The sequence below is a fragment of the Balaenoptera acutorostrata genome, chromosome 9 (assembly GCF_949987535.1).
Source record: "Balaenoptera acutorostrata chromosome 9, mBalAcu1.1, whole genome shotgun sequence".
Lineage (NCBI taxonomy): Eukaryota > Metazoa > Chordata > Mammalia > Artiodactyla > Balaenopteridae > Balaenoptera > Balaenoptera acutorostrata.
This window is the reverse complement of record NC_080072.1, coordinates 26,019,493-26,031,083: the sequence shown is the minus strand read 5'-3', so window position 1 is coordinate 26,031,083 and position 11,591 is coordinate 26,019,493. Positions and strand designations below refer to the sequence as shown.

At 48.7% G+C, this 11,591-nt stretch overlaps 1 protein-coding gene across 1 annotated transcript; it reads right to left on the bottom strand.

Annotated features, from left to right (window-relative positions):
* Nucleotides 1-754: 754 nt before the first annotated feature.
* On the bottom strand, nucleotides 755-11,324 carry LMO2 (LIM domain only 2). Its single transcript, XM_057552021.1, has 4 exons — nucleotides 11,058-11,324; nucleotides 10,711-10,936; nucleotides 6,379-6,594; nucleotides 755-1,759 (listed from the first exon to the last, which is right to left on the bottom strand). Exons 1-4 carry the CDS (start codon nucleotides 11,062-11,064, stop codon nucleotides 1,540-1,542), a joined length of 669 nt encoding a protein of 222 aa, XP_057408004.1. The 5' UTR covers nucleotides 11,065-11,324; the 3' UTR covers nucleotides 755-1,539.
* Nucleotides 11,325-11,591: the final 267 nt, after the last annotated feature.

Genomic DNA, 11,591 nt, shown 5'->3' with positions numbered 1-11,591 from the left:
AAGAAGAAAAAACCAAGCAAACCCTAGTGATGAACTTTTTAAAGGAATATCACAGTTAATTAATTGTAGCACTAGATGCATGTTTCTGATGTCTTGATAATTAAACACATTAAGACTTCTTGGTACTTGCCAATATTTTTATGTTAACAATTGAAATACATCTCCCGTTAGTCTTTCATTGGGACATTCTTGAACTAGTGAGCTGAGAGGTGATGACCAGCAGGTGGCGCTCTGAGCCAGTTCATGGCTGCCTGGATGCGGTGAAAGGCAAACGCACAGACAAGGTGCCTGCTTTAAATCCTCAAAGTAAGGTTCTCTTAACCACTTGTCATAAAATACCCTGAGACACACGTCTTGGAAAATCGAAGTGTCAAGCTCAGCATCTTTGCCACATTTCAAACTAGGTAATTACCTTCTCTCCCAAGGGAATCTGTTTTATGTATTTGTGTCCTTCCTAGGTTACAGGTTTCCCAAAGGCAAAGATCTTGCCTTCTGTTCGTTCTGTACAATGCTGAAGTGACATGCAGGTTTTACAATAGCAATCTAATTATTCTACATCCCTCTGAGCTACATGATGACCCGTTAGATACTAATTGCTAGTAATATAGAAACATGCCTGCCTCATATAAACCCTAGCCGTAAACTTGTTTTTATTTGACCTAAAAGTAAATTGCTTATTTACTTCTCCTTTACAATATAAAAAGCCATTTTTTTCCTGCCATCCCAAATTGTAAGTCATTACCAGGTAAACAACACTGCGTTTTAGTCAGTCATTTTTATTGTCCTCAGAGTTTTTTTAAACTACACACAACAAATACTTTGATATAATCTAAGATAATAAAATAGGTGAACAACTTTTTTTTTAGATTTACATTTGTATAGAAACAATCTGTGGAACTCCTCACTTCAAAACTAAGGTGTCTAAAAACAGTGATGCATCAGCATTGCTTTAAAGAATTGTTTGGTTAAAAGTTGCAGTTTTCATTCTCAACTGAAATGTTGTCTCCATGCAGTGTCCCTTGGGTCCAAAGCTTAAGGCCTTGGGAAGGTGGCCAAGAAGAAAAGGATGGCCACTCTTCTCTCTGTCCTTCCCTTGTGTGGAGGACAGTGGTTGGACAGGGTTCTCATAAAAGCCAGGAAGAAAAGAAATCAATTGCACATCTCTAGTTTTCAAGGGTTAAAGACATAACAAGTCTGGGCAGAGCAAGTCCCCATCTGTAGATGGGAAGTTCCATCATGACGGCACAGAAGCCCCCAACACTCTCTCCCTCGCTAATCATGTCAGTTATTACCCATAGGCTGTGGCCATTGTCCATAAGTTCTCCCTCAAGGCCAGTCATTTTGTCACGTTTAAGTTTTGCCCCCTTGCCTTATGTCACTTGGATGCTGTGTATTGGTTCTTGGTGTCCAATTAGGGCCTTTCATCCCCTAAGAAATGTCTCAGCCCACCCTCAAATCCCCCAAATGCCTAAGAGTGAAGACCCCACGGAGACAGTGACTTCAGTGAAACACCTCTCCAGAGATGCTGGGGCATCTGGCCTATATCATCCCATTGACCTTAGTCCACTCATAGATGTCCTGTTCACACACTATATCGGAGTTGATGAGGAGGTATCTGTCACCCACACAGAAGTGCTTCTGACAGGCGGCACATTTGAAACATTCCAGGTGATACACTTTGTCCCTCACCCGCATCGTCATCTCGTAGGCACGGATCCGCCTGTCACAGGAGGCGCAGAGGCCGTCCTGGCCAAAGAGCCTGGGGAGAAAACAGAGAGAAGAGCTAAAGAGACAGTGGCACAGATAATACTGGAAGAAAGGGCCTGAGGATGGGTTCCATGCTGTAGGCTGGATTCCCAAGACGTCGGGAAGCAAGGAAGAGCTGGGTCCAGACCGATGGCTTTCCTAGAAGGAAGTGGGTCCTCCGGGGTGAGACCGTATCTGTGGCATTTGTGTTTGGCATAACTCGTCCCTTTTCTGAGCTCTCTCCCTGCCTGCTGCCACCACCCTCCACGCCTCCAGGTTGCCCCGGGCCCCACCTCACTGGAAAAGACTCTCAGCTGAAGTGATTTCAGAGGTTAGGCATGGATTGTGTGTCTCTTCCCAGGGGAACTTTCATTTTAGAAGAGGAGCAGGAGTAAACCCCAGGGGCCCCTTTGAGAGGAAACTGACCAGGAATGCAACGAAATGGGCATCTTTCTGAGGCTCCCAAATTCTATCACATCAACAGCCACTAATTCCACTCACGGGGAGGGTTGGTCTTGAATTCCTTCAAAGGTACCAAGGCCACCTCCACATGATTGTTTGCTTTGACCCCAGCTTCTGGGAGACAGAGGGAGTTCAACCGAAAACACGTGGTGTAGTTAATCATGCCCCGGAGATCTGGAGGGTGAGCAGCATCTCTCCGCATAGAATGGAAGATCTGAACTCGAGATCCTCGCTGCCCCAGTGGCATGAGTCTCTGGAGAAACTTCTCTTCTGACATTGAAATCAAGACTCTCCTAAGTCTCAGTTGACTGGTTACTTATATTAAGCAATATGTAGTGCCAAAGAGGGAGATGCAATATGGTGGAGCCTAGTGCAGCGGTTCTCAAAGTGTGGTCCTGGGACCAGCCGTATTTGCATCACCTGGGAACTTGTTAGACATGTTCACTCAGGCCCTCCTGACTGAGATGCTCTGTGGGTGAGGCCCAGCCATCTGTGTGGTCCTGAGCACGGCCAGGTGATTCTGATGCAGGCTGAAGTTTGAGAATCAGCCCGCAAGAGTGGGATAACACAAGCATGGGAATCAGAAGACTTGGGTTCAGCCAGGACTGGCCCTGAGTACCTGAGTGACCCTGGTGAGACCTCTGATTCCTCTGAGCTTGGCAGTGATCATAGCGTGCCCCTCACCCGGCTGTTAAAGGATGGACGCAGCATGTCAAAGCAGCAGCGTTCAAGGGCAAAGCCAACGCTGGCTGGGTTTTAACACATCTTGAGGGTATTCCAACAGGGCCAGTCTTGCTGCCAGAAGTCATTTTCCCACATGCCTGATTACATGGCATATCAGCAGGTCCTTTCCACGGAAAACCTTCAGGGCGGGTTTAGGTGAATGCCTGTTCTTCTCGGAAGTTCTTATTAACTTCAGAATAGCAGAGAATCAACTGGTACGTTCTGAGAGGTTCTAGGGGAGATGAGGGCAGTTGACAAATTTTGAAACACATGAACAAAATTAATGGAACCGGGAAGACGTGGTCTGTGGGTAGAGAACTCATGGTTACAGCCAGGCCAGCTAATTTCCCTCCGAATCCCGCTTTCCATTTGAAGAGCTCTGAGTGTTTTCAAGGCACCGCCTGGGAGCAAACTCATTACTGGGGGAGAACATTTTATCCCAAGGCAGCAGATGGTGGAGCTGTAGGGAACTGCCACCCTGGAGGTCACAGAGTGGAAAGACAGTTCTGATTTCCTGATTGTTCAGTAAGTTGAGTTTGGGCCCAAGTGACTTACAAAACAGTGTGCGTGGAATGAAGCCAACCACCTGGGGTGTGTGACCCTTACGGAAGGAGAGCGTTTATTAAAGGGAAGTTGGGGGTAAATTACAACACACGTCAGGCAGCTAATGAAGGGAAGGATGAAGGACTTGTATTTGGGAGACAAGTTCAGGTCCCAGCATCACCTCTAACTAGCCGGGTGCCCCGAAGCCAATGACATCCTCTGCCCTGGCTTCTGTGTCTTAAGCTGTAACGCAAGAGAACTGGAAGAGAAGGCCTCTGAAGGCCCCTACAAGCTCTGGTTTGCTGGGACTTCACTAATAGTGAAAATAAGCCAGGACTTGACATCTAACTTGAGCGTTCACCTCTGGCACCGAAAATTGGTGCCTTAGGCTGGATATCCTAGAAATAGACCCTGAGACCAGGATTTATTAAGGATGTGTCATCAGGGGAAACAGGTAAGGTGGTAAGGGAAGCCGGACACAAGGGGTGCAAGGCAAGCAAAGTTGCACGCTCGGGCCAAGTCCCTCAGAGGGGAGCTTCAGCCTGACTGCACGGGGACTCTGGGGTGTAAGTTATGTCTCCAAGCGGCCCTGGCTCCCAGCAAGATTGCAGGACTTTGGTCTCCGGCAGTGCCAGCCACCGGGCCAGGTCTGTTGGGCATGGGGGGGGTGGGCGGTGGGCACACTTCTGGCTTTAACAGACACAGGTGCTGGCTGTTGAAAGTAAAACACTTAGGGGTGGGGAGGCACTGCACACCAAAATTGGTAAAAAGCGATCCAAGGGGATCTGGGCTGGGCACTGATATTAACAGCTACTCTTCGGTTCCCAAGAAAACAGCATAATAGCACAGGGTTTATTTAGGTTCTGCATGGGGGTCTCATGAATATTTGAGGCTAAATGTCTGAAAGGGACTGTAACAGGCAAGTCAAACATTGGAAACCCTCAGGGGGAGAAGTTCTCCTGGGGCAGGGGTGGGTGGGCAGGGGGAGAAGGACTGAACCCCATCATAGAACCCATTTCCTCACTCCTCCAACTTGCCTTTTGCAGAGACACTGCCAGATATGTTAAGAATGCAAGCAAACAAGTCCATGGCTAAAGGGCCATGCCTGCAGCAAGAAATGATTTTTCTCCTCTGTCAAGAGGTGTCATGTCTGAAGCTTCCTCCTGCCCATTTTAATGACAATAATATAAATATGAAAGGATGGCTGGAAACGCTTGCACTAACACAGAGTTAATTAACATGTTGCCTAGGAATGTAGCAGGGAGAAGAATTATTTCATGTCACCAAGACACAAGTTAATTAACACTGGGTTCTCCCAGACTATTTTTTTTCTCTCCTTTTTAAAAATGCAAGAGATTAACAAGCCCAGGCAGCACGGGGTTTATTCTTGAATGTTATAAAAAAACCGCAGAGATAGGGAGAAGCCCGGGCTCTTTTGACCTTACTCTATCTGTACTTCATTTAATAAGATTCAAACGATTTGACAGGGATGTAGTCAGGGGGCCCAATGGGAATCATTTACCCGTCTGCTTTCTGCACTGTCTTGGCAAACTGATAGCGAGCAGAATCAGGTCTCTATTTATCCCAGTTCTGCTTTCTTGTTACTTAATAAAAAATTGACCAAAATTAAAATCATGATCCTTGGAAACCTGACTTCTTTTCTCTGAACCACCAAATTTGCAAGGACTTTATCAGGAAATTTGGGGGGGCGGGAAGCTTACTCTGTCAGTCTCTGGGTGAACAGATAAGCTTCCTTCACCATGGAACTGCCTGCATTTTTTTTTTTTTTTTTTAATGTAAAATGCTCTGAGGGCAGGTTTGGGAGGAAGAGCTGGCCTGGCAGCCAAGGGCACTGGAGTCTAAACAAGCTTGCCTGGTTTGGGTGGTTCTAATGTATTAGGGCTGCATGCTCCACAGACCCTCTGCCACAGGAAGATGGCAAAAATCTGACAGCTACACAGTTAAGCAGATTTGACAGCAGAGGGCACAGAGTTACCTCTGCAGCAGCTAATATGAAACTGGAAATGCTAGAACATTCCGGGCAAAGGCACTCATTTGAGTGCTGGAAAATTCACATAGCCAAACTTATGACCCAGAGCATCCAAGATGTCCTCAGTGCCTGTCTCACTGGGTGTTCTAGAGTTCCTATTTTCCCTTTCCATTCTTCCATTTCTTTGTTCATTAGATCGGAAAAGACTCTAATGATAAATGTCATGAGCAGCTAACATCTATTTGATCCTCATACACACTCACCAAGCCAAGCGCTTTACACGTATCACCCCATCTAATTCCCACCCCTTCTTGGAAGTAGGTATCGCTGTTATCCCCATTTTACAGATGAGGAAATCGAGGCTTAGGAAGGTTACATAACTTGTCCACGGTCACAGAGCTAGAAAGCAGTGGTGCCGGGGCTCAAACTTACAGCTGACTTCAGGGCCTTCCTGCCGTGACCGTCAAATCCTTGGAGTGCCATGGCGAGATCATGCTTTCTATTTTTAAATTTCTCATCACATAATATTGGAATCTTACAAAAGAATATTTAGAACGTATAGGTATATTTTGAAGCATTAAATGAGCTCCTAGGGGCCCACACTCAAACTTAGAAGCTACAAAGCTCCCAGTTCCTTTGGCACGCCCTGTGCCTTCCTCCCCAACCTTCTCCCTTTTTCTGCCCCACAGAGGGAACCGCTATTCTGAATTTTGTGTTCATCACTCTCTTGCCTTTAAAATATTAGAATTTGACCATGTAGGAATGTATCCCTGAGAACATGCTTCTCGAACAGGAAGAAAGGCCAACTGCTTCCCTGCATCGGGCAGCTGAGACCCAGACTGACCTCGCTGGGGCAAGAGGCAGGCACTGGGGGAGACAGACCCACAGCCCCAGGAGGGCAGCGAGGACAGTACCTGAGATAGTCTCTGCGGCAGAGCTTCCTGCCCAGCTTGTAGTAGAGGCGCCGGCCCACCTCGCCCAGCCGGCACCCGCAGAGGTCACAGCTGAGGCAGTCCTCGTGCCAGTACTGGTCGATGGCCTTCAGGAAGTAGCGGTCCCCGATGTTCTGCTGGCAGCCTCCACATGTCAGCAGGGATGGGGGGATCTGCAGCACCTCATCCACTGGCTCCCTGGAAAGAAGGCCAAGCATTAGGGATGACCTCATCTTGGGGAGACAAGCATGGGGGAGGGGTCAGGAGTCATGCTGTGCCCAACAGGAAACCTCATTCAATTGCCTGTAGGTGACATAGGAGAAAGGAGGGGACAACATATACCTAGGGCAGACTGCAGAGAGGCCCTGCCAGCCTTGGGTTAGGACAGGAGAGAGCTAGACCCTACATCCTAGATCCCGGAAGAAGCAAGTGCTGGGCACCAAGAGGCACCAAGGCAACTGCAGGTGGTACTGCACCCCTACCCACAGTCCAGCCCCACTTTCTCGGCACCTGTGGTCTCTCTTCTTTATTTCACTCTCCCCTCCTACTCCATCTCCACACCTCTCCTCTTTCCTCCTCACATACCCAGGACCCAAGGGCACTGCCCAAACTCAGAGGAGGCACCCAGGACTATAAGAGTTGCTTACTGCCAAGACAGTGACTTCCTAGAGGGCTAAGAATCTGCAAATTCCCTTTTGAATCTCCGTGCCATCCTGCCTCAAACCCTTCCCAACTGCACAAAAGCAGAGGTGAGGGAGGAAGAAAGAAGAAAGGGACCCCAAGTTATTTTAGGTTGCTTTCTCTTTCCAAGATAAAAATTCCATCAGGATATAATAGAAATTCTCATTATTATTATCTTTTAATAGAAATTCCGCATCCCATCCTTCTTACTGAATGAATCCTTGGAGAAAAATCTCAGGTGTTAATTAAGGCCACTGTTAAACTTATAAAGGACATCAAACAGAACTTTCTGCATGTGAACATTTTTACAGCAGCAAAACTGATTTGGATGAAGTTGATTTAGGAAAGAAAATGGGGAGAGGGGCAATAATTATTTTCGAGAGAGTGGAAGGCAATTAAACAGACTCTGAAATCTCCATCCAGGCAATTGTTAGGAGTGAGCCTGTGATGTGTGTTCTTTCACTGCAATGTCATAGTGTCTCCAATTCACTTTGCTTAACTGGAATCTGAATACTTCTGTTTTACATTTTAAAAGAAATAACATAATTTGCCAAAAGAAAATAAAGGGAGTGGGAGAAATGATTCTCTCACCAGATGGGACACAGGAAAAGCAGAATACCTGTTGATCTGTGACAATTAACAAGTGCTTTCTTGAACCTCACTCAAACACAAATCTATTTTTCAAAAATCTGTTATGTTTTGAAAAATGGAACTGCCTCCAACTGTGAAATTCCCAAAGGGAGTTTCCCCCTCGGTACTTTGAGGGTATAAATCTGTGTCTCCTATTTCCAGCTGACGCTAACTTACCAGGTGAACTTGTGTCCTGATTGGCCTGTGCCCACAGCACTCAGCGTCCTTTACACCTAGGGGTGACAAGGCTCAGGGAATCAGTGTTGATAACACACTCTGACAGCTTCAGGTGACTCTGTCTGTAATGTGCATACCTCCCTGTGAATATTTAGGGCTACTGAAACCGAGCCCACACTTTGTAGATCAAGTATGAGGGTCCTTTGTGAGATGATCTCCTTTTAGAACAGGGAAATGTAAAACCCAAACCAGCTTTCTCCTAAAAACTCAAGACTTTGAATAGTTTTAAGAATTCACTGAAGCCTGGCTTGCTTTCCTTTGTTTCCACGGGTTATACATAAAGACTTCCATCCTCCCTCCTGAAAAATAAAACACCAGCATTTTCACGTGCATCACCTCAGAATCGCATCTCTTCCCTTTCCACAGCCCATGGTCTTACTTCAGGCTTTCAGAAACACTCATGGAAGCTCAACACTGCTGGATGCCCTGATGCTGAGCCTGCCAACCAACTGTGAAAGAAGAGAATTTGCACTTAGCTGGTGCAAAACTGCCTGGAATTAAAATGAACTGCTCTTGTTACCCACAGGGAGGCGGTAGGGGCCACTGGTGGCACAGTAGAGGAAATCTCTGTGTCTGTGAATTCTGGCTGTCTTTCTGTCTAAATGTTTCATTTGCATATGCCTTGGCAAATTTCTGTGTGTAATTTGGAGGTGCTGATCAGACTGACCTCAGCTGCACTGACCCAAGTATGTACACAATGAAGCTTCTGGTAGGATAGTGGTCCGCAGTAGAAATGGTAAGCAAAAGAGCTATTGTGATGGCCTGAGATGAGATAGGAAAGGATAGGATAAGATATTGGCTCTATATTTCTATAATTAATGATAATATCACATTATCTTTGGTGGATGTTCCAAGCCAGTAACTGAGTGGGATTCACTCTCTAATATTTTATATTCTCCTAGAGCCTATCTGAATATTACACCTAAACACACTTCGGCCTGGATTTCTGGGATAATTTCTCAACAATTTCCAAGAGAGATAGGGAAAAAATGTGCTGCAGTAATTTCTCAGCTAGCTGGTCCATCTCCAATTAGAGCTTGTCTGCATTGGGCAAATAGTGGTGCCAAGGATGGAGAAGAGCACCCTTCAGTAGGTGCCTGCTGTGTTATGAGGTAAAGATGTTTCAATTTTCCAATCTCAGTGAAAAAGCACAAACTTTGAAAAGAGAACACTTCCTTCAGGGAACTGAAACCTCCAGATTTATCTTCTAATAAAAGGCTTAGTGACTGAGTTCTGCTGATCGAAAAAGCATTAGGCGCCTTTCAAAGGTAATTCAACCAATTCACTCTCTTATTGTATTACTATGGTCTTGCCCAGGCTCTGAAAACTCAGGGCTAAGTTGTAATTCTCGGTTTGTTAAAAAAAAAAAAAAAAAAAAAAGAGCAAACCACCCTTTAAACCCAGTGTTTTCGTAGATATATACTTTTAAAAAGGAATGTTATCTTTCTCCTGAGAATTTAAGGAAGCTGGGTTTTTGTTAGAACAAACAAGACTCCTTATAGAACTGGCATCTGAACCTTCAAGATTGAATAGTGATGTTTATATTCTCACTAGATCATGGTACTTCCTGTGTTTTATGAGAACACGCTGAGCTTTTATGCTGGTAACTGAGGGTAAAACCCAGGTATATAAACACCATAGGAGACTGAAATTGGGAGGAGGAGGTACTTCAATCAGGAAAGCACAATTCTTTTAAAGCAGGAAAAGAAAAGAAAACAAAACAAAACAAATGCCTCTTAAAAGCACAAATGGACAAGTCATTAACCAGCTCCTTTGGTCTGTGTAACAAATCCCTTCAAAGGATTAGATGGGGACTTCAAAGGAATAAATGTTCTCAAAACCAGACAGCTAATGAATCTTAAAAGGGCATTTGCGCTGACGGCTAAATGATATCTTAAAACAACCCTTTCTCCCCGTCTTAACACTAAGGAATGGGCTGGAGGTAAACATTGGGAAGAGGGGATACTTCAAACCAGTCAGAGCCTCAGAAAACAAATGCAGTTCATTAGAGCTCCGGTTCCCAGACTCCAAACCCTTTGAGACTGTGATAAAAGCCGTGAGACTCCGCTCCCCAGAAAAATTCACCTATACGCAAAATGGTGCACTAACTTTCGAGGTTCAAAGGTCCCCATCGGTGGACCCCGGGGGGAGAGGCGGGGACGTGTATCCAGATTAACTCCGGGTTTAGCTGCTCTAAAGTCTCTGGAGGCCTGAGTGAGCTCCGAGGTGAATTCTCGCACCTCCTCACCCGCCGGTCCCTGGCGCTGCGGGCAGCCGCTCCACCTGCGGACCGGGAAGGGGGCCGTCGGGGACTCGGGAGGCCTCCACTTGTAATGTCCCCCTTTCCAGAACCAAATGGACAAAGAGAAAGGGGACCAAGAAGGAACGAGAGGGGAGAAAGGAGCAGAATCGAGTCCTGAAGGCTCTCGGGATTGCACCTGCGCGCCTCCGACCTCCCCCTCTGCCTGCTCCGGTGTAAACTTTCTGGCCCGCAGTGGCTTTGGGGAGCGTCCCAGGTAGCCGGGAGGGGCCCGCAGCGGCGCCGGGTCGACCCCCTCTTCCTGCCGCCTGCCGCCCGCCGCCCAGCCCCTCTCCCAGTGTCCCCGGAGTCACCCGATAGGACGCGGGAGCCCCGCGCAAGGCAGAGGGAAGCAAGGGCACGCTGCGGGCGCGCACCTGGAGCCTTCTCGCCGGCCGCCCGCGCCACCCTGCCGCCCCGGGGCGCGAGGCCGTGGACATCGTGGGTGGCAGGGGCGCCGCACTTACTCAGACGGGTCCAGGCTCTTCCTCTCGATGGCCGAGGACATTGGGGAGGGAGGTGGTGTGCCAGGCGGCGGGGGCGCTCCCTTTGTGGCGCGGGGCTGGCCGGCTGCCGGGGCTCGGACCCCCTCGGATGCTCGCGCGCCGCCGCCTCCGCTCCTGCGCCTCCTCTTGCTCCGGCGCTCTGGCGGCGAGCTCGCCCCTCCGCGCTCAAGGACAGTCACCGCGCTCCCTTCAAACGCCAAAGAGAGAGAGCGAATCACCGGGCTGCCGCGCGCCGCGGCCGAGGCGGGGACAGGGGCGCGCAGCCTGCCCCGGGCGGCTGCAGCTGCCGCTGCTGCTCAGGACTTAACCTTCCATCCCGGTCCCGCCGCCGCCGCCCGGTCCGGCTCGGCTCGCGCGCTGTCGCCGGCTCCGTGCCGCCCACGGCACTAGTGCGCGACCGTCCGGCCGCCCCTCGCCCCTCGCCCCTTCGGCCCGGGTCGCGGCGCGCAGCTAGCCGCCGAGGGCAGGGAGGGGGCGGCGGCCTGGGGGCCGGGAGGGGACTGCGCCTCTCTCCCCCGGCTCCCTCCTCTCTCGGGAAGGTCTATTTTCGCTCAGCTTCCCTCTGTCTCTGGTTTCATTTCCTTTTTCCTGATCACGATTCAAATACAATAGAAGGAAATCACATTTAAAGAGACAGCTGCCCGGTACCCACCCCCCCCCCCCTTCTTTTTTCTTCTTCTTCTTTTTTTTTTTTAACGGGGCTCCTGGGGATTAGCGATACAAACAGCAGCAGCCGCCGCGGCAGCAGCCGGCGCGGCAGCAGGACTGAGTTGGCTTCTTAAAGGGACCAGCGTCGGGGACGGGGAGAGCCTCTCAGTGAACACCTCTCCTTGGAGAGGCGG

Coding starts and splice junctions, on each gene's coding strand:
- LMO2 (XM_057552021.1), bottom strand. Junction 6,595..10,710: donor AAGAGCCTGGACCCGTCTGA/GTAAGTGCGGCG, acceptor CCTTCTTTCCAG/GGAGCCAGTGGATGAGGTGC. Junction 1,760..6,378: donor TGCCGCAGAGACTATCTCAG/GTACTGTCCTCG, acceptor TTTTCTCCCCAG/GCTCTTTGGCCAGGACGGCC.